General features: G+C 35.3%; 2 protein-coding genes across 33 annotated transcripts in view; one reads left to right on the top strand and one right to left on the bottom strand.

The window, feature by feature from the left end:
* Window positions 1–133: 133 nt before the first annotated feature.
* Window positions 134–1838, top strand: ste14 (isoprenylcysteine carboxylmethyltransferase ste14). Its single transcript, XM_011642294.3, has 3 exons — window positions 134–639; window positions 722–1201; window positions 1277–1838. The coding sequence occupies exons 1-3, from the start codon at window positions 442–444 to the stop codon at window positions 1457–1459; spliced, it is 861 nt and encodes a 286-aa protein (XP_011640596.2). The 5' UTR covers window positions 134–441; the 3' UTR covers window positions 1460–1838.
* A 119-nt stretch (window positions 1839–1957) lies between these two features.
* trol (terribly reduced optic lobes) overlaps window positions 1958–22655 on the bottom strand; it is a 159640-nt gene continuing 138942 nt past the window's right edge. For 26 of the 32 annotated variants that reach the window (XM_089074592.1, XM_089074598.1, XM_089074594.1 and 23 more), the window contains 28 exons: window positions 22362–22655; window positions 22081–22283; window positions 21366–21591; window positions 20682–21052; window positions 20204–20486; window positions 19510–19948; window positions 18168–18316; window positions 17897–18077; window positions 17725–17754; window positions 17384–17656; window positions 16703–17260; window positions 16028–16448; window positions 15485–15704; window positions 15119–15401; window positions 14708–14968; window positions 14104–14370; window positions 13218–13406; window positions 12227–12496; window positions 11859–12010; window positions 11374–11681; window positions 10615–11081; window positions 9856–10021; window positions 7508–7901; window positions 6779–7157; window positions 6320–6521; window positions 5827–6177; window positions 4912–5379; window positions 1958–4737 (listed from right to left, as the gene is read on the bottom strand). In XM_089074592.1, coding sequence (XP_088930718.1) covers window positions 5121–5379; window positions 5827–6177; window positions 6320–6521; window positions 6779–7157; window positions 7508–7901; window positions 9856–10021; window positions 10615–11081; window positions 11374–11681; window positions 11859–12010; window positions 12227–12496; window positions 13218–13406; window positions 14104–14370; window positions 14708–14968; window positions 15119–15401; window positions 15485–15704; window positions 16028–16448; window positions 16703–17260; window positions 17384–17656; window positions 17725–17754; window positions 17897–18077; window positions 18168–18316; window positions 19510–19948; window positions 20204–20486; window positions 20682–21052; window positions 21366–21591; window positions 22081–22283; window positions 22362–22655 — 7596 coding nt within the window. In that variant the 3' untranslated portion in view covers window positions 1958–4737; window positions 4912–5120. Of the gene's footprint in view, window positions 4738–4911; window positions 5380–5826; window positions 6178–6319; window positions 6522–6778; window positions 7158–7507; window positions 7902–8395; window positions 9221–9855; window positions 10022–10614; window positions 11082–11373; window positions 11682–11858; window positions 12011–12226; window positions 12497–13217; window positions 13407–14103; window positions 14371–14707; window positions 14969–15118; window positions 15402–15484; window positions 15705–16027; window positions 16449–16702; window positions 17261–17383; window positions 17657–17724; window positions 17755–17896; window positions 18078–18167; window positions 18317–19509; window positions 19949–20203; window positions 20487–20681; window positions 21053–21365; window positions 21592–22080; window positions 22284–22361 lie in introns of those variants that run through there. The other 6 variants (XM_089074595.1, XM_089074597.1, XM_089074601.1 and 3 more) reach the window with 6 other exon arrangements.

Raw genomic sequence — 22655 nt, 5'->3', positions numbered from 1 at the left:
CTCTTTTTCTATTATGTGCAGAAAGGATGAGGAATCATGATATAGCCGCAATGATTTTTCCCTTTATTTAGAATTGCTCCCCACAGCGATAAAGGTATTTTGAGCTCTGTTCAGATGTTTCTTACGTCTATGGCAGTCTATGGCATTCATAGATTTGTTTACTTTTTCGAAAAGATTAATTATTCTAACTGTGTGAGGTAAAACATTTTCATTGTTTCAATAAAGCGCACAAAATTGAGACTTCTCTGTCATAAGGAAAGATCGTATAATTATGGTGATGACATGATGAGTAACAAGAAGCAGATAAGAAACAAGGTTATAAGAAACAGATAAGAATAATTACTGTACTGTACTGTACTGTACTTGGTTTGGTCAGATATGTCCAGTTCGTGAGTACTGTTTATCGCTTTGAAAGTGTCGACGAGAAAATTTGCAAGGAAAATGTTGTGTCGCGATGGAGCTGTTAGTTTGTTTTGCTTTATCGTGACGAGTCTAGTCTGTTTTTTCCCTGAACTACAATTCAGGTTAGGATTCAATATTTATGCCGCATATTTTACAAATATCTGGCTTCCACATGTGATGCAGTACATTCTCATAAATGTATTCGCATTTCTGATATTTCGCGGTTTTACTTATCAAGTAGGTATTATATATGTATTATTATATATGTATGCATAAATTATAACTTTAAGCTGAAAATATTTTCTTTTTTTTTTTATAGGTGGCAGTCAGAGCATTGTTTCTTGGATATGTATTTGGAATTGGTATTTTAGTATCGATCAATGCTCCGCCATCATGGCAGGTGTTTGGCATTTATACAGCGGTATTAACAAGTTTTCATTATTCGGAATTTCTAGCTATAGCATGGACGAATCCAGCTGTATTATCAATCAACAGTTTCATTCTCAATCATAGCATAGAATATGGAATAGCAGCATGTCTTAGTTGGATCGAGTTTCTTATAGAAAGGCATTACTTTCAAAGAATGAAATTGCTGTCTCCTGTGTCTTATTTTGGTCTGGCATTATGTATTTCTGGTGAAATTATGAGAAAGCTAGCAATTTGTACTGCAAAGCACAATTTTAATCATGTCGTACAAAGTGAAAAAAACGACAATCACGAACTTATTACACATGGTGTATATAATATTTGCAGGCATCCTAGTTATGTAGGGTGGTTTTATTGGTCTATAGGAACACAGGTGCAACATAAATATTCTATAATTAGACATTTGGCTCTATTTTTATCATTGCTCATTTATAAATTTTTATTGCAGTTGATACTTCAAAATCCACTATGCATTCTTGCATACACATTGATGTCATGGACTTTCTTCCATGATCGTGTTCTTATTGAAGAAATGACTTTATTAAATTTCTTTGGTGAAGACTATGTTAAATATCAAGAAAAAGTAGGTACTGGACTTCCATTTATCTCTGGATATAAAATCAATTCGTAGCATTTAACACTGCTATAAAATCTCATTTTATATATTTAATTTTAATATATTAAAAGAAACATGTTTTGTATATTTATAGAAATTAATTTCATTAATCAAATATAGAAGTTTTTTTTATATATATACATTTATAAAAAGATAACTTATTAACTGTCACCATCACTGTTTTTGTTTTCATTTATCATTTAAATAATTTTAATTATTTGTGATATTATATGTATACTTGATGCCAATTTACATATTCATTTAATTGTAAATTTCATATTTAAAAATTTTTATGTATGAATAAATTCTCAGGTTTAACATAAGTAGTACTTGTTACTAAATGATTACATGTATGCGCTGCTAAAAATAATAATATATACTTTTTGCAAATAAATATTTGTGAATATATCCTTATATATTCTCTGCAAATTTTCATTAGAAAAAAGTGACAAAATACAAATTACATTTCTGAATAGAGAAATTCAAAATGTTTAGACAATAAAGATTACACAATTTGTTAGCAAAATTATAATTTATTGTCTCATTTTCTTTGAAGAATTATTATGTAACAATAAACTACATTTATATATAATATATATTATAGTAGATACTTTCAGTATGATTTTATATACAGGGTGGAGCAATACTAGCTATTACCTGAAACATCGCTCTTAATTGAGGTGTTTTAGTTAGGATGCCACTGGCATTATTCATACCCGAATGCCGCAATTGCGTAAAGAAGGCATTTCAGATCAGAAATTTGTCATTGCACCCTGTACATATAACGCAATATACATATTACAGTAGTCACGTAACTAATGCTTGCATGAACATCCAAAAAGCGTTCATTCGATGTCGAAGTGTATGATTAAAGTGTGTTAAATGTAATATACAAGTATATGCATCGATTTTTCTTCTTCTGTACATGATCATTTACAGTGTGTTACAATAGAGTCGTAGCGAACGTAGAAAATTCTATGGGAACTATGATACATTATCTCAGTATCTCACTTCTCAAATAATATCAAAGGCAATCTGTAGAATCTCGTTCAATGATATTGTTTTTATTATGCGCAACAATTTTAGCTGATCAATCTGATTATGGCATGGCAAAGAATATATATTAATAAAACATTATATATATTAATAACCCTACAGTACGTATGTTATATGTATATAAAAAAAATTAAAAAGTATAAATTAGATGATTTCTCTTGACGAAATAAATATTAATTACGTATAATTAAAAAAAAATGTATTGAATGCGAATTTTTTCTGTATAATATTTAATAATACTATGGATATTCTACTTTTTACCATATATTTTATAAAATAGATACACAGGAAAAATGTATTTAATTGGCAGTTAATTAAGCGGTAAATTATACTGATACTAAAACATTCCATTTATTTAATATAATTCGATGATATAGAAAAATTAAAATTAATTTATTGTTTAAAAATGTAACAAAATAGTTGTTTCATATTATAAATATTGCACGTTAACTGATATGTAGAATGATATTTAGATAATCTAATTGCGAAAATACGTATATATGTTTTTGGTGGCCGAAAAATTGTTATTACTATCAAATTGTACGTTTTATATACTTTCATAAGATCTCGAATATAGAGATTATCAGAGAATGCTAATTACGGTTTACTTTATACGCAGGTTTCCGATATAAATTTTATATATGTAGCAACACACAATTTTTTATTTACGCCATTCTTATTCCTATTTCTATTCTCTCTCATATGTGACTTTCTTCGTTTATATATATCACGCAGGCTGATTAAAAACTTTTAATAAAAAAATGTACATACGTTAGATGATATCATCAATTATTCACTCATATATTTATCAGTCCCCTTGATTATCCGCTTATTCCTTTTCATTAACATCACATGTAAGCACCTACGTATATATGATAAATAATAAGTATTCATCATGGTATGAGTGCAATCTGAATTCGAAGAATCAACAGTTCATCAATTTTCTTTTTCAAGTATCTTATTTTTCAAGGATTATAATAGTCGACATCAATCCGCAACTTACACATTTTATATTATAAATATATGTAAAAATGTACACATTTTTTAAATGTGTAAAAGTCCAATACTTAATATCGTTATAGAAAAAAGTCATTTATCGTTTCTCCAACGAATTTTGGCTGTGATGAGAATTTATTGTCTTTTGTGATAATAGGAGAGATATCAAAGTCTTATTAAAGCTTTGATTACACTCATACGCCAGTGAATAATAATTCATTTCCCTATACGATGCAGAATTTTATCGTATTAAATATGAATAAATCAGCACATGGCAGTGAAAAATTATAACTATGTACTTCATCGTTATAACACTTCCTTTCATATCAGTCATCATATCCAGCTGATTCTCAAAACTAAGATATCGCAAAGCTTGATTATGAGAAAAAAACAGAATAAAAGGAAGAATAGGAAAGGCATGAGAATCGAAAAGCTTAATCGCTACATTCTTCTTTGTATTTACATGCAACTGACGATGAACGATGAATTCTAGAACGAGAATGACGCGTAAATTTTCTATCGCTTTTAAAATAATGATTCGTCATTTGCAAATTGAATGTATCTATCTTTTTTTTTTTGTACAAATAAAGCGATATAAAACGTTATAGTTATTTTAATAATAAAATATCAATAGCAATATATTAGTGCAGATAGACTTTGTATATCTATGGATATAAAATTGTTTTGTTGCTCGTTTCATCAGTAGTTACTTTCGTATCTTTCACATGCTACCTAGTCAAGAGATGTTTCATAATAAATCATTAAAGGAATACACGTGTCTATGTTTCACTTTTCGATTTTTGCATATAGAATTCCCAGCAAAAAAAATGAAGTTACGTGTAATATAAATATTAGTTGTAATTTCCCTCTCAACAATGTAACTGTTATATAACAGGGAAATTACAACTAACATTTATATTATATGTAACTTAGCGTTTCGTTAGGTTTCTTGTTAAATAAAATTGTCGCAAGGAAAACGTTGCATCTTTATGTTCTGACAAGTTTGATTAGCTGTGTAACAACAGAGATTTGCTTTTGATCCTTTATACTTCTCTCCTCGAAACATTAGATATGAAAAATTTAACGTATATATTTGGCGTTAAGTATTTACATCAACGATATTACCGCTCCTTAATTCGCATACGAATTCGCGGAATATGTTCTTCAGATGCAAATCTTCTCTTTATTTTCCTAATCTTCCGATGAAGTCACCACGTATGGGAGGTCTATCAGTTCGATAACTGTAAAGTGAAAAAAAAAAGACACAGATGTAATCGATATTTAGCTATATTTAGTATATTTAGTTATAAATTTATTTATCATACATAATGAATAATTGAATGATAATTGAAAATCAAATGTAATGATATGACATTTGTATGAAGGATGTTTGAGCTGACTGATAATTAACATACCGTGGTCTCGCCGTGTTACTTCCGACGTTGGTGTGTTAAGCATTAAATAATTTACAGATTTATTAGCTGTACATGTTGCACGCAAACTCGCGGAAATACACACCCTTTAAAATACTGTACATTCGTCGCTCGACTCGATAATAACGATTTGGTATAAAGAGACATGCGTATTTCCGACGAGTAGTGCAAGATCGAAAATTTTCTATCGTTTAGCTTAATAAGCCGTTGAGAACGTTAACTGCGTCTACGCATAACAGCGTGAAAAGTACACTTTGTTCCTTAATATCTCTAGTCAAAGCGACCAGATTTTGAAGTATAATCAATAATGAGTAACTCGTCATGTCGTATGCGGCCAGATTGGACGCGGGCTTCGGATGAATAATGTTTACGGGCGGCGGTGGTACATACGCGTCGAATCCACCCGCCTCCGCGTCCGTAAATACCAGTGAGGATGGTATCCATCTCACTCTAAGCAGCGTGCGCAAAGTAATGTTCACCAAGATTAATCACATTATCTTCATCGCATAATTATTTCACAGTGTTACTCGAATTTAAATATCATCAGACTTGAAGAGATTGAAAATCATATTTTGTTGATTTAAATATTTACATTTACACTTTTTTTAATATAATCCAAAACGTTATGAAGCTACTAAAAATTTAAAAATCTGTAAGAATAAATTCGTCCCAGACGGCAGAAAATCGTCTTACAATTAATTTAATATACAGTGTGTTATATTTATCAGTATAATTTAAAACTAAATTGAGGAACATGCTGATAAAGATGATTCTAAAGATGATTCACTTTAGAAGTAATTTAATGTGATTTGATTTAATGTAAAGAGAATTGCAATGCATTTATACAGATTTAGAGGAAAAAAAATTTCTCTTATTAGGATTCTGCGATGCATTTACCTGGTACATGGCGAAACGTTTACTCCTCTGATAGCCTTCTCGCCGATATCGATAGCCCCTGAATCCTGCACCTCCAGCGTGTAAATGCAACCGGAGAATCCATCGTGGTATCTGCCGTAAGCCATCGCGTAATCGGGTAAGCCGCCTAAGTAAACGCTACCCCTCGCGTTTAGGATCTGCTGAAGTCCGTCGCTGACGCCGCTTTCGGTGTGCTCGCCGTTCAATTCGATGCTACCGTCGCTTCCCTGTCGCTTCAGGATTATCCTGTGTCGTTCACCGTCATTGACTCGCTGGGCGGTAACGCGAATCACGGCAGGACCGGAGCCCAAGTTGTACTGATATTCCACGTATCTAACAACAAGACACAAAATAATGTTAAGATAATGTTAAAATGTAAAATAATGTTTTAATGTTAAAATAATGTTAAAATAATGTTAAAATAATGTTTTAGAGTAGTAGATAATTATATTCTATATTGCGGTGCATCGTTTACCCATCCACTACAGCAACGGCAATGTAATCGTCTGGAGTCAGGTCGTTCGGCGTTTGACCGTGCCACATGATCAATCCGTTGCTTTTATTAGTGCTGATCTCGAAACCTAAAACCTCACGCTCTTCCTCGTGCATCATGACAGATCTGTCCAGTTCCAACCAGCCGTCGCCTCTGAAGGCAACGTCATACGTGATCTCTGCCACTGCAAATTAATTATATTATTTTTATTATTATCATTATCTTTATTGTTTTCTTTTATTATATTAACTTCGTGAGATGCCTTGTAACACCTCTAAGTCTCTCTCTCTCTCTCTCTCTCTCTCTCTCTCTCTCTATGTCTGTCACGATAAATAATTTCTATTTCTTTTATGTACATGTATATTTTTAAACGGCGTCAGAAATTTATATTTCTTTTCTGATAAATGATTTTAATTTAGAAGTATAAGTAATATCACTCACGCTTTTCGCAATCCTTCCCGTTGTAACCGAGACGACAGTCACATTTGTACGAATCGTGGAGATTCGTGCAGGTACCACCGTTTTTACACGGGTTGAGAAATTCGCATTGCTTCTGCATTTTCTCGCAGTTTATGCCCGCGTATCCATATTCGCATTCGCACGAGTAGCCATTCCCGTTCGGATTTATACGACACTGGCCATGGATGCAGGGATTCGATGCGCAAGGATCGTACGACGTTGTCGGCGGCTGTGTGGATGCCGGAGTACTGATAGTCGTATGGAACATCGTCTGATTCGGATGAGGTTCGGAACAATCCTCGATATTGGCCGCGTCGATCGATGATTTTATTATGTCTACACTGACGGATGCGACTTCGAGCTGTATTATTAAAAACACAGATTTAAAAATACACACGTTAAATAAAATGTCCTTTTCTCCACTTACTGGATGGAATTGTCATTATTATATATTTTTAACTATACATTATTTCTTATATAAATAATTTTTATTTTAGAGTTTTGTCAAAATTTAGATCTCTGATTAAAAACGATGATATAAAATGTATTAAAATATTTGAAAAATAAATTAAAATCAATTAAGAAGATCTCTTAATTTGTTTACGCTAATGGAAAATTATTAAATATTCTAAATTTTATATATTATATAATAATATTAAAAAACAGAATTATGAAAACAATTACAAAAGTTTTGTATAATAATTTTCTCACCTCGCTTATACATCCACGGAAGCTACGATCGATGCCGATGTTCCGATTGATCGTGATCCTTCTATGATCTATTCCTCCGATGTACAGAGGCGTATTTAGGTACATGGTTCTCGCAGTTCCGGATGATTTGCCCTCGACAAACGGCTCGCCGTTCACCGACAGTTTCGCATCCTTGAAATCTCGATTTACGGTAACGTACGTCCATATACCGGGTTGAACGGCATAGGGTGATCTTATCGTCGTTACTCCGGAGCCGATGTCGAAGCGAAACTCGACGTGCCTGTCCTTTATCACAAGAGCTGCAAAATCTCCGAGGCCTTCGTCACTTTGGGAACAATACATCAGGATCCCGTCCCCGGAGTCCGCAGGATTAAAACTCATGGCTACCTTAAGCCTAAAATTAGGTGTAGAAAAAGTTAAAAAAATGTATTACTGCACCTTTCTGTTTTCAGAAAGAAAAACTTTATGCAATTCACGTCATATGTTAATTATTCTTTTTAGTTTGTTTGTTATACAAAACTCAATTTGCACACTTGCACACTTTTGTTCTCTATCTTCCTTATGTGTGAAATATTTGTATAAATGTCTTGTTATTCTTCGTCTTTATAAAAGAAAAATTAATTGAAATTAGTTTTATGGCAATCAAATCGATCTGCGTACGGAAGATACGTGCAAATAATAATATCGAAAGGAAAGGATTCATGTATATACATATGTACATGAACATATATAGAAGCTCGTTTAAGCAAAACTATTAAAACAAATATATAAATAAATGTTTCTGTCTTAAAACTTACCTCTTTGTCTAAGTTAACGTTTTACGACATGCAAGATGATGAAATGCAAGTGAAATATTAACTTAAAAAGTGTGTGACTTATTATATTAACTTCTTTTTTATTTGCTTTAAAAATATTTATTCGTATAGCATGAGTCCGCTGAGTATATAAACGATTCGTACGTGAAACATCTCTTTTTTTCTTGTAATATTTATATATATATATATAGATTCTTAGATATATAAGTACAAACATTTTACATATGCTGTCGTATATAACTGATCATATATACGAATGTGGGGATGTTACGATTTTTCTAAGCTTGAGTGGGACTACTGTTAAATGCGATTGATTTGGCAGTGACTTCACGTATTACTTTTAATAATTAATAATGACTAAAGTGACGCGTTAAGTGTATTAATTAAGAAGCTGTACAAAACATATTAATTACTAATTCGTAAATTGACTGTTACTCTAACATTACAGCACCATCGACGTCCATTACAAGGAACTACGCACTAGGCAGGCTCGTTGTAAAATATCTGTTAAGAAACTCATTGCTTATTCTTCATTTTTTTCTTTCTACCATTCCAACTACACATACCAAAAATAAGAAAAGAGAAAAAAGGCAGTGAGGAAATCGCGCAAAAATAAGTTAAACTGATTGTTCTTCCTGGGCACAGGCGTAAACGTATCTCAAAAATTTTAAGTGACTCATTATGATGATTGATTAGAACTACGTAGGCAGTAATTTATTATTGCAGTGATTGCATTGGATAAGTAATGATTCTCTAAGTGCGTAACATTGGTGCTAGGTCTAGCTAATGTTTTGTGTGGTGCAAATTATTGTGGTGATGTGGCCTTGATCGTGGTTTCCTAACTTGTGCGTTGCGTAATCGTGATCGACTGTGTGTAGTGGTCGAACTCTCTCTTTCCCTGAAAAGAATTTTAGTGATTAGGATGCTTGAGGATATCCATATGCGCTCTGACAATGAGATTAGTACCTATATTCCATTTATAGCCAAAAATCTGTTAGTTCAAGAAAGTGTAAAGATATATTTTTATAAGCAAAATTAAATAGTTTAATTAAAAATTAAATTATTATAATCTTATGTCTAAACATTACTTTCTGTGTTTTAAAAATTAAATTATTATAATCTTACGTCTAAACATTACTTTCTGTGTTTTAAAAATCCCGGAAAAATATAAGAAAAATTAATTTTCTCTGGAATCTATTTTTATATTTTTATATTTATAATTATATATATATATATATATATATATATGTCGTTAATTATTGATTATACTCTTCTAAAAGATCTTTCGAAATAATATTTTAAAGAATAATAATTTTGCAAAAAGTCTACTGATTTCCTTCATTTTATTTATTTTTCATAAATAATGTATGTATTAAATAATTTCTTAACAAAAGTCAAAGTAAAATAAATATGCAAGACTCAATCATTCAACTATAATATGGTTCTATCAGGTGCGTTTGTAACATCGACCAAGTGCAATCTATTAAGAAATAATTCACGTGCACGTGCGTTCAATTAAGCGGCGATACTTACCGTCTAACAGCTTTAGGAGTCTCATGGGCAATGAAAGCTCTTTCGTCATGAAAAGCCGGATCGTAAACGTTCACCGTATGCTGGCATTTCGATCCTGATTTTCCGATCGGACAGTAACAATCGAAACCGACTTCTTTCTCGACGCATTTACCTTCTCCACAAGCACCTGATATTTAATTCATAAATTAATTTTAATTTAAATTTTGAAAAATTTACGTTTTAATAACAATAAAGTATTTAAAATAATATTAATTAATTATTTATTAACTTTAATTTTTAGTAATGATACGTATAGTGTATGTTATATGTAATTTTTTAAATTGATAAATTTATATTACTACAAATACAAAATAGATTAAAATTAATAATAAAATGTAACAGAACTGATTATATTGTTTATCTTTCTGTTTTACGATCATTTTCATGATCATTCTATCTTCGGTTAATCAGCCGATCACGAATAATAATACGTAAAGAGAAATATCTAGCGACAAGTGTGTCATTGACAAGAAGAAAAAGCAATCGAGTTAAAGTTACATTTTACACGACACTGTTTTGTAATTTTGCGTTAAGAATAAACATGTGTTTATTTACTAAGAAAGTATTATTCATTTTTCTTGAGTATGCATTTAGGAGTGTGATCGACTTAAATGCAAACTTTTTGCGTATAATACAATATTCCATTATTATTTAAACGAGTATTTAAACGAACTGGATGTAATAAATATAAATTAAAGTGGAATAAATTATATCGTATACCTGGATAACAAGATTCTCCACGATTATCGCAGTGTTTGCCGCTGTAACCAGCTCGGCATAGACAAGTATAGCCGTTCTTCGTGGCCGCTTCCTGACACACACCGTCATTGTTGCAGGGATTCTCGGCACAGGTCTCACAGGTCGTGATGCCCACGCTATCAGTCTGATCACCGATCAGATCGACTTGTTTCTCCCCGAGGACTAGTCGGCTGATGCATCCGACGAAACCTGAGCTCGCCTCAGCCTGCTCGTTGATTCTATTGTAGCTGGGTACTCCGCCGATGTAAAGAGGTTCCTTGAGATCCAAACCTTGACGTCTACCCAAGGCGACCACCTTGTAAGGTCCCTCGCCGTCCACCAGCATCGTTCCTTCCTTTCGATTGCGTTGGATCTTGATGGTATGCCACTCGCTCAGGGTGATATGCTTATCCGCGCGAATAACAGCTGGTCCAGAACCGAGATTGAATCTATTGAAACGAAATTCGATATGTCAATAATCTGCGCGTTTTTTATTAGAAAGTATTTATTTTTCATCGGCAAATTCTACATTGACTTTGATAGCAATTTTTCTCAATCAATATTTAATTTGAAAAATGACACAAATTTTTAATTTTAAATCTTCAATATACGATAGATAGATATTAAAAATTATATTTATAATTCTATAATCAAAGTTTTTCAATCAAATAAAATTGACATTATATTTATCGAAATTCGACAAGTAAAATAAAATATTTAACAAGATATTCTTTCATTTACTTGAATTGAGGATATCCGTTAGCTAGAGATAGAACAATGAAGTCGCCGTTGCCATGACCAGATTCATCATTGTATAATAGAATTCCGTCGTAACTTTCCGGTTTGAAAGAGATTTCGATGTTAAACTTAAGGTAGGAGTCGGGTAAAGGAGGGAAAGCAATATAACTTTCGGGTGCCTGACTAAAATTAGGCACGACTCCTGTTACAACCAACACCGTAGGCACTTCGACTCGCGCTTCGTCATTGGTTCCAACGCAAATGTACGTTCCAGCATCTTCGGCTTTTACGTTAGTCAATTTTAATTTATTCTGCAAAATGAATGGATTTATTAAGTAGCATAAGATATTTTATCAAAATATATATATATATATATATATATATATATATATATATATATATTCATTACTATGCTACGAATATTTTTTTGTTAAATATTTCAGAAACTTATATATTTAATTAATGACATACAAGTGCATTTTATATACCTCATAAGTCTGAGCATTACGTGGTAGAAGTCCACCATGTTTGTTCCATTGGAACTGTATCGGTGGGTCCAGATCTAAACGGCAATCCATTTCCAGACTCGAGCCATACGGTGCGAATTTAGTTTCAATCGCTGGTTCATCGAGGATGCCACCTGAAAAATTACAAGATCCTTCGTCCACAGTAATTCGCGATAAAATCAATCGTTTCGCTGGCTTTATACTTACATAAGACAACGTAATTTGTGCAAGCATTGACAAAAGATTATATATCAATATTTTTCAATATGTACAGATTTGCATATATTTATCGTCTTCTATATTTGTTGCATAAATTTATAAAATATATAAATAAATTTTTTGATAGTTACCATGGACGATCAGATTGAAGTCCTTCTCGAATATTCCTTCGGGCGTGTCTACTATACACCTGTAGGATCCGCTATCGCTGACAGCTACATTAGTTAATCTCAGGATATTGCCATGCTCCTGAGCATTTGTTGGCAGACTCGCATGATTCGGTCTCGCCCAATGATAACGTGGGCTACGTGTTCCAGTGCAGGTGCAATGAATATCGACTGTATCGCCGATGTTTATTGGATCTCGAGACACCTCGATGCTTACCACAGGCACTGTAGCAGCTAGAATCGAATTAAACGAACATTAACAAAATTAGGAAAACGTATATTTTGTTTTATGACATGGTGCATATCATGAAGAAGATATTACAGTCTTCGATCAATCTTTAAAATAAATTGCGAGATCTAATTGCCGCGTTTCTTTTCTTTTTTCTAGATTCTTTACATCATGTTTGAGATTCATGAAGCATTAAGTAAATAGAAAAGTAAGCAGAAAATATAAATTAAAAAATTCTTTCTTGTAAAATAATTTTTAAAAAATGAATATGTAATATCTAATAATACCTTTTTATTGATATTAATATATATCAATAAAAAAATATATATACAGGAAGCCGTTTGATGTTCTAGCAAAAAATAACATAGAATTAAAATCGAAATATATAAATGTTGGCTTATACATATAGTATTTGTTGCTAACAAGGAAGGGATACGGATGGCGTATGTGTTTCTTCAATATTACATTTTTGAATATTATTATATCATTACATTATATTGTTACAATATTATATATTTTAATAATTTAAAAATAGCTGGTTCAAAATTAACGTAACTTTTTAAAAATTTGTTCACTTGTGTTTGAGCCTGGTCTTCGATTAAGAGTCCAGTCCTAATCCGTATCCTTTCCTCGTACATTCATATATAAGCAAGAATATAAAAAAGACAGTTCACTAGTAGGAGAACTACGGGACGTCACACGACACACATATATCTCAAAACAAACCGCGTCGTCTCTGAAGATATTGGCGATAGCGCGTGTTGCGGCAGAAGCGTTCGTCAGTACCGTCGATGCACTGAACATATCCGTCGCAAAAGTATTCCATTGGAATGCATTGTAGGCTTCTGCATTGATACTCCCAATGCCTGCACTGCGATCGGTACACTGGCATGCAATCCGCAAGCAAATTAACTACTAAATCATAACGCGAGCCTTGTAAAAAAAACCTAAACTTGTGGAGACCTTCATGGAACCACGTTTGTTACATATATGATTTCGTCATAAATAAAAGCCCAAACAATACAAAGGTTCAAAGAGACAAAAGTTCTCAGACGTTTCCTGAACGCCTCTGCGGTGTCTTTTGCCATTTGTATTGCATGAGAGTAATCCGCTGCGGGCTTGTTAGTGATATGAGTTGATGCGTTGGATTAGTACAAAATCAAAAAAAAAAATTCAAAATTAAAAAATTGCAAATTATTTAAAATTTTTAATAAATCATTTTGTGCTAAATTATCTGCTTTTCATCGAGACAAATATGGAATCAATAATTTTAAGACGTTTCGCGCTTTCTAAACGTAAAGTCGAAATCTTCAGGCGAACTAGTTTGGAATAGTTTCTCTTGATGAAAATCGCTCGGGAACAGCAAACAAAATATTTTGTAATAAAGCAGTTCGTAATTTAACTCTTTCGGGATTACGAGAATGAATATAAAATTCCTTACGGCATCTCCCGAAAGAGTTAAAAGGCAAAAATTAAGATCTCTTAATAGGCGAGACATCATTTAGCGTGGATACTGCGATCTTCAGTAGACGCATTTGGATGAAAGCAAAAGTCTATGAGATGATGCTGAAACGAGGGGGGTTCAAACAAGAACGAATACGATGATACTTACGAGAAACATTGAAATTAATGTAATCGCTGGATACACCGCGGCTAGTATGGGCCTGACAGATGTATCTTCCGCTGTCCTCCGGTTTCACTTGAATCAGCTCCAAGTAATCCTCTCCGATGCGCGCGTTGGCCGGCAACGCTTGACCCTCTCGACTCCAATGGATCGTCGCATGTTCGCGCACGTCGCAACGTAAGCGTACAGAATTACCGACATGAGTCACCACGTCTCTTTGTTCAGCACGGATCCTCGTATCGTCGTAAGGATGTTCTGTAAATTGGAAATATTCATTTTGTATTCCGCTTTTTTCTCCGAGCGCTCTTTAATTATCTTAATCGCATAGTATTTTGCATATAATGCATATAATAATTTTATTTTGGCATATATTTAAAAATCATATTTGCATATTTTATTATGTCAATCATTTATATCTCTTATGCATCTCAATACAAAAAAGGACACATTTTTAAAAATATGTAAAGATATTATATTTTTCTCTTTCTCTAGATTTTTTTTTTCTCAATATTGAATTATTGTTTTATATATTTAAATTTGTAATTATTAAAAAAAAAAAATGGAATAAAAGCGGACTGTCCTATCAACTAACCATTGACCAAAACTTCTGCTACCGCTTCCGCTGTTCCCGCTCCATTTGTTGCTTTGCATACATATTTGCCAGCGTCAGAATAGGTGATGCCATGGAATTGTAGGATGCCGCCGCTGTGCGACACTGAATACGGTAACAGGCGTCCTATAGCTTCCCATTCGATGTGCAGGGGTTCGTCTCCTTTGGCGGTGCAAATTATGGATGGATTTTCTCCGGGTCCCACTGTCTGTCGCGTCGGATTTAATTCGATTCTTGGCGGAGCTAGAAAAAAAATCAAACGAAGAAATTAATCGGCGTCCATCTGATCTCTGCTAAGAAAATTGTTAAAGAAAATTTCATTTTTATTTACCTCGCAAAATATAAATTTTGCAATTTTGCTTTCATATTAATTTAATCTCATATATTACTCACATATAATTTCAAGTTGAGATTTCGCCCTGAAGAGCACAGTGCCGGCAGGGTCCAAGCCCAAGCAGATGTATTCTCCGGCCGCGTCCCTATCCACAGTCGGAATGCTTAATACTCCGTTGCGCACGGTGCTACCTTCCGGCAAGGAACGGTGATCGCTTCTCTTCCAATCCAGGTAAATGTGATTTCCATCTGGTCCAAAGACCTGACAACGCATCTCCACTTTACCGCCGTCCGGAATTCTCAAATAGTCTTTAGGAATCAATACCCCTGTGTTCGGATCTCTCTGCAAATTGCTTTTCTGCATTAAAGGTGTGTCGACGTATGTGTGTTAAAGATAAAATATAGAGTCAGAATTATAATACACACTGGTTCCTGTCGATCATCGCATGGAATGTCGCCTCTGTCACCTCTATCGGTACAAGGAATATCATCTTCATCCTCGATACGGATTTGAATTCGCTCTTCGGCTATTCCTACGGTATTCATGGCTTGGCAAGTGTAGGATCCTTCGTCGTCCGGTGAAACGGAGAATATTTCGTAAACGGCACTCAAGGGGGTAGCTGCCGTTCTGCTAAACGCTGTATCGCTGTAAACGCACGAAACGAAATTATTATATGACATACCAATAATAATTAAAATCGCTAGACTTTTTTATTAAGTTCAAACTTAATCTTTAAATTTAAATTTAACGTGTCATATATAAATTACGTATGTCTTGAATTTAATTGATATATAATCAAAATTAAATAGGTTATAATATAATTTATGCAGCATAGTTTTTCTGTTACTTAAAGTATTTACATAAGTGTGCTTTAACAATTTAAAAATTTACGTTTTGAAACTTTTTGTTGAAATTTATATTATACAATTATTATTAGCTATTCGCAAGACTGTACAGACCGTACTTACTGAATAGTTATTCCGTTCACGTGTTTGCTCCAGGCTACGTTGGGTTGCGGGTGACCGCTCGCGCTGCACATTAAACGGACTCGACTTCCACGTTTCACGTGCAGGATGCCATGCTTTGGCGTGATAGTGATCACAGGCATGGATTGTACCTCGATATGCGCGATGACCGATGTCGAGCCAACTTCGTTCGACGCGGAACAAATGTAAGCACCACCATCGTTCGCCGTGATGTTCGACAGTCTGAGGAGTCCTCCGGGCAGTTGCTCGACATTGGAGGCGAACGGTCGGTGATCTTGTCGCGACCATTGCAATTCGGGCACCGGGAAGCCGGCCTTTGCGCGGCACTGAAGATCGGCAGAGCCGCCGAGGATGACCGTTTGTACATCTTGTGGATACAGCTCTAAGATTGGAGCTTCACGAGCTGCAATATAAACGAGGAATTAAGGATTAGAATAAAAATGTATTTCTTGCATCATCATAAAAATTAAATAAATGTATTCTTATTTAATTTATGCTGTAATTTTCTTGCAATTTTAGAAAGCTTGTTACTTTCAGTTTTTTAAGCCACTTTTTTTGCCCACTCATCCAAATGAATTGTATCAAAGATTTAGGTGTGAATTTTGTTTCTCTTAGGTATCACAACAGGGGATGCCTAATACAGCATTGTGAGCTTACGTTCAACTTCGATGATGGCACTGGCTTCGTAACTGCCCGCGGGACTGGTAACTCGGCAGATGTACACTCCCCGATCGGAGATCTGGGCGTTAACGATCCTGAGCGTGTCTCCTACTTGTTGGACACGGGAACTCATCGGTTCCGTGTACTTGCTCCACTTCACTTGTAAGCCTGGCTCTCCGCTGGTGATGCATCGCACCTCGGCTACCGTACCCTGCGATACTTCCTGCCGTTCCGGCCTGACTTTGACCGTCAGTGGCTCTACGCGAGGCACTATCGTAATCCTGGCAGTGGTGCTCGTCTCCGTTCCGCGAACGGTCGTCACGGTGCACACGTATATGCCGGAATCGTGGAGGCTGGGATTGGTGATCGTTAAGATTCCGTCGCGTTGACTGGCGGTATGAGGCAACGGTAATCCGCCGGATCTCGTCCAGGTGACGTTCGTCCCGTATTGAGACGGTGTGCAAACCAATCTGACGACGTCTCCGCTGGTTCCGGACCACTCGGACGGAGTTATGGTCGGCGATTTACCTGTGGTGGGCGGTTTGTTAGGATTGTCTGTAATACAGAACAAAGTTTTCAGTAATTTCGTGTGCGCGCGAACTCTGAATTTTAAATCAATCAATGCTACTAATTCAGCATTACGCATTCAAAATTAGTGCATTAGTACTTCGACTGTACCTTCGACATATAAGATGGTCGTCTTTTCATCCGTGCCAATGTTATTTCTAGCGATACATTTATACTCGGCTGCGTCGTTCTTTGACGCGGCTGGAAGATTCCACACGCCATTGTAGAACGTTGCCTCCGGACTCATACTTCCGTGAACTCGTATCCAGTCCAGTTGGGGTGGTGGATTGCCGGTGGCTTGGCAGCGGAACTCTACCGGTTCACCCTCCGTCACTTGTTGATATGACGGAGTTATCTCGATTCTGGGCTCTACCGGATTGGCTCCTTAAAAAGGTGTATAAAAATTACGTGCTGTTTCGCGAAAACAGGTTTAACGCAATTATGATTTGTACCTGGTACGTCCAGTAAATGTTTTGGAAACGCTGCGTCCAGTAGTACAATGTATATGAATTAAATAATAACACTGATTTACTAATCTAATTCTTCAATTTGTTTTTCAAAGTGGCGTAAAATGTATACGAGATGAATATTAAACTCGATACTTAAAATTAATTATGCTAGTACCTCCAACAGTCAGCGTAACTTTCTTATACCCGATGTTTATTCCATCGCTCACTTGGCAGACGTATATGCCGCTATCAGACACCTTTATATCCGTAATGACCAACAATCCTCTCGCGTCGTCCACGCTTCTGTCAGGCGGTAATTGGCCACCTTCCTTCTCCCATCTAATGGTCACTGAGTCCTATTTTCAATTGTAAAAAAAAAATTATTATATAAAAATTTCATTCTCATAAAAAGATGTAATAAGTCAAATATTAACAAAAAAGCTTACGCTATCTCTGGATCTGCCTGAACAATGATATCGAACAGTATTTCCGGTGTGAACGATTTGGAATTCCGGTTCTTGTATGTAAACTATGATCCTTGGTGGAGTTATTGGACCGCCGCCCCTTGGCGTAGTTGTTTCTGGCCGTTCTCCAACTGCGAGAGAAATAAAAGTGAAATTAACTCGAAAATTAATAATTTTCTCTCAATTTTCTTTTACACCGTGAAAATTACAAATTTAGCATATAACAATAAAGTGATGAATAATTAATGAATAACAACAGTAACGACGTTATTGAACAACAGTATGGACGTTATTGAATTTGGCATTTCTACATCTGTAATGAATAAGCAATATTTATCCATAACACAGGGACACAATCACCATCACATCTTAACGAGACATCATTACAATGATCGGTTATTTCGAAGAATGATCATTCAGTATTAACTACTACAGTACACATATTTTCACATCGACAAAATGTCCGCGAACAGAGGAAAAGTTTTCCCGTAGTCATAAAGATGAATAAGTGCAACTACAAAACCCGACGAAATGCCTTCACCAAACTCGGTGACGATCTACGATGATGATCTACGATGACCTAGCGACAACGCAGACATGGTTGCAAAATGATGATCCGAGTGCTCTCCCTCGCCATGAATCACCCATCAATGGATGGGACAAGATACGAAAGCGCTCTCGCCTATGTAGTCCGTCAAACCTGGCGTAATCGATGTCACGATCTTGACCAATTCTTTGCCACGGTAATTTACGATGTGACACTCCACATTGCAGGCGGTGCGCCCTACGTGAACGGTCCAAGAGCGGGCAGCTCCCTTCTCTGTCTTGATTATCGGGCCGATTTCGCCGCTCCGCGCAGTTATGGGAAGTCCATTGAGAGACGACAATTTAAAATAGATGTAAAACGTGTCTGGGTAGTCATAGTTGCACGTAAATTGGATCACGGAGTACGGCTCGACTTCGCCGTTCATGGGCATTAGGCTTACCATGAGCTCACCTGACCAACGTATTGTTATTACTATTCTTGGGCGAGTTTAATAGATTCTTTCGCTATAACGTAATCCCGATGAAAGAATCCTGTTCTCGTACATACAAAAATATTTAAACGTGGCAAATCAGACCACTTGACTCTCTGAATTTTCTTTTTCTTTTGACAATAGAATAATTCATATATACCTTTACTATAATATAAAAATAATTAAATCCAATTCTATTTATATATCTTTTTCAAAATTCATCTTCATCTTTTTAAACAGAAATTATATTAAAATATGCTAATATTTGCATATAATATTTTGAACATTAAAAAATTTCATTGACTTACCATCATTGTCTTGGCAATACTGCCCGATGTAACCTGGTAGGCAATGGCATTTGATATAACCGGATCTGTCGATCTCACAGCTTTCCTCATTCTTGTTGCATGGACAGATATTGCATTTGCCCAGATAACTGACAGATCGATCGCTGGTGTCCCTGTAATAACCGCGGGCGCAGGTTTCGCAGGAAGTGCCCGTGTAACCAGTCGGGCAACGACAAGCCTCGACCTGAGTCGCTCGTCGATTTCCGATCACATTCTCCACAGCTGTGTCCATACTGATGTCGCTGATGTATGTTGCGGTCATTCGTTCGCTGTGGGATGCGCGGACCAAGATAGCTTCCAAATTAGAAAGCACAATCATGAGATCCGTTCTGGAAGCGCTGCGCGGCCCTTCGGTGGTCAGTCGTCTCCATTCGTGTTCTTTTAACGGGACGGAGTAGGTCTGCGAAAAATATATTATTATTAATTAATAAACTTTTATCATATAAAGTTGATGCGCATTTTATCTAATAAAACAAAATAAATAATGAAAAATAAATTTAAATAACAGTCATCTATATAGAAAACAATTTCATTAGAATAATAATTCTATATTTTTTTTTAAGTGTTTCGATTGAATTATGCTTGTTCTAGATTTTAAATTCCTCGATTTCTTACAAAATTATAAAATGTAGGAAAAAAATAGATTTTATCCTACCAGTGGAATTTCAGGCTGAAGCTCCACTGGATTCGTCCAGAACAATGTGATGCCGTTGCCAATCAGCAAAATGTCTTGATCCTTATAACTCTGAGCGCCAGGATACGCGGTGATATGTTGCGTCAGTGTCAAGTTTCCACCATAACTCTTCACTTTGTTACCGGTGAAGACGCTCGGCAGCGACCAGAACAGCCTGCGATTTCTGTTGTCCGTATAACGATAGCCAATTTCGTTCATCGCCACGTTCAGTTCAAAACCATCGTCGATTATGTCACGTCTAGTCCTGTATAAAAAGCATTAAATCAGTCAACAAATTTAAATTTTTAACAATTTCAGCATATATGATATTTTTATCATATAAAAAGAGCATATAATAAAAAAAAAATATATAATTTAAAATATAATTTATGTTTATATTTAACTTGAAAAGCTTGGAAAAAGCTTGGACAACTTGGAAAAAGAAATTGCGTGTACTTACGAATCCGTGAGAGTGAAGCCGTGATGTGAGTCGTATACCCACATCGGTATTTGCTGTACGTACAATGTGCTCTCGTGACATTGATCAGTTACCCCGCTGCAATAACACTCGATGCATCCATCAATGTTCTCGGCGCGTAATCCGTATGTCGACGGGCGGCATCGATTACATTCTGGACCCTCGACATTCCTTTTGCACTCGCATCGGCCATCGACGCAAGAAATACCGCGCGAACCAGCCTCGTTACATCTGCATGGCTCGGGTTTGGGCCTTCTGTACGCGCAATCATTCGGAGTGCCTCGGGTGGCATCTCCTTCGTATCCCGGTTCGCACAGCTCGCAGAATTCGCCGGTGGTGTGATGGGCGCAATTCTGTCAACGAAAAATATTATCAATTTTTATATCAGATGCCTTTGAGTATACCTATCTGAAAATCTAATTTAGCCATATTTTTTTATGTAACTTTAATTGAATTTATTTTTAACTTAATATTGATAAAGAATATTATTGTATTTTAGAAAAAATACTGCATTTAAATTGACTTTATTTATTTCACAATTTAATTTATTTTTGTCATTTTGACAAGATTTTTAAAGTTAAATTATTTCCGAAAATAAGAGATTTTAATTATATTATTAAGATATAACATTTTTTTTTATTGCTCGATTAGAACTGCTTTCATTACCTCACAAGTGCCAGTCTCAGGATCGCAGTGATTCGAATGATTATTGCAGTTGCAAGGTTCGCAGATGCCTAAATAAAGACCTTCGATGGCTCGGGTATAACCAACATCGCAATCTTCGCATGACAGTCCTCTGTAGCCGACGGGACAGGTGCATTCTTCAACTTCGACCGCACGCGCCTTACCCGTGTTGTATTTTTCAGCGGTATCCAAAGACACAAAGGAAAGTCTAAAACACATTACAATTGTTTAATAATGTCACAATAGTGTGAGAGATTTTAAAATCATTTGAAATAAATAAAATAAAAAATTGCTTTTAGTTTTAATAAATAAATAAATAAATAAAAAATTGCTTTTAGTTTTAATTTAATAATTTATCAATCTAAATATCGAATAAATCTGCAGCTTTTTGTTTCAAAGTATTAAAAATTTTATTTGCCTATATTGCAAACATTGCTATGATTCTATTATAAAGTTATAAAATAAAATAATCATATTTTTTTTATAAATTTTAATTTATTAACAGTTATTAAAGTTAAGAATTGAGATTCGATAAGGATGCAAAAAGTGCAATTTTGCAATTTTCTTCGCCCATTTTGCAAACATTTGTATTGGTTCCTTAGAAAGTTTATAAAATAATCATATTTTTTTCATAAATTTTATTTCACTAAGACGGTTAAGAATATATGAAATTCAGTAAGGATGCATAAGTACTTACGCAGCTTCGTCTGTATGAGTCGTGTAAGTGGCTTTGATTCTGATGGCTCGTACATCCGCCAAGGCCATTAGAAGATGCTCTCTGTCCGCTTGAGTTCCGTCATTACGTTGCCAATATTGCTCGAGCAATGGTACGGTGAACGATTGCTGGGAGTTAGGTTCGGGAGACTCGCGGGAGTAGTAGAGCAAGTTGATGTCGTTAGCCTGTATGCATTAAGTCAGCCTTTATTCATATCTTTATCGTCGAGTAGGCGGATTAAAGCTCGCGAATATCGCACTCACGCTGATGAGCTCGACGTCCGCGGCGTTGTTCCTTGAACTTTGACCGCCCGGAGAAGGCACGTATCTGACGGTGTACTTGAGATTACCGCCGTAGGATGTTACTTGATCCCCTAGGAAAATGCTGGGCAACTGCCAGTAGTAGACATCGTTGTTACCACGATTCGGAAAATCGCTATAGACTATTTCCCGATTGATGGTGTTTAGATGAATTCCCTCCACGATGTCCGGTGCATCAGTGCTCTTAGATTCGATCAAGGAGAAGTCTCGGATCGAGTTGGTAAACGATACGCGAAT

The sequence above is a fragment of the Pogonomyrmex barbatus genome, unplaced genomic scaffold (genome assembly GCF_055798465.1).
Source record: "Pogonomyrmex barbatus isolate J1 unplaced genomic scaffold, ASM5579846v1 scaffold17, whole genome shotgun sequence".
Lineage (NCBI taxonomy): Eukaryota > Metazoa > Arthropoda > Insecta > Hymenoptera > Formicidae > Pogonomyrmex > Pogonomyrmex barbatus.
This window is presented reverse-complemented; position numbering and strand designations above follow the sequence as displayed.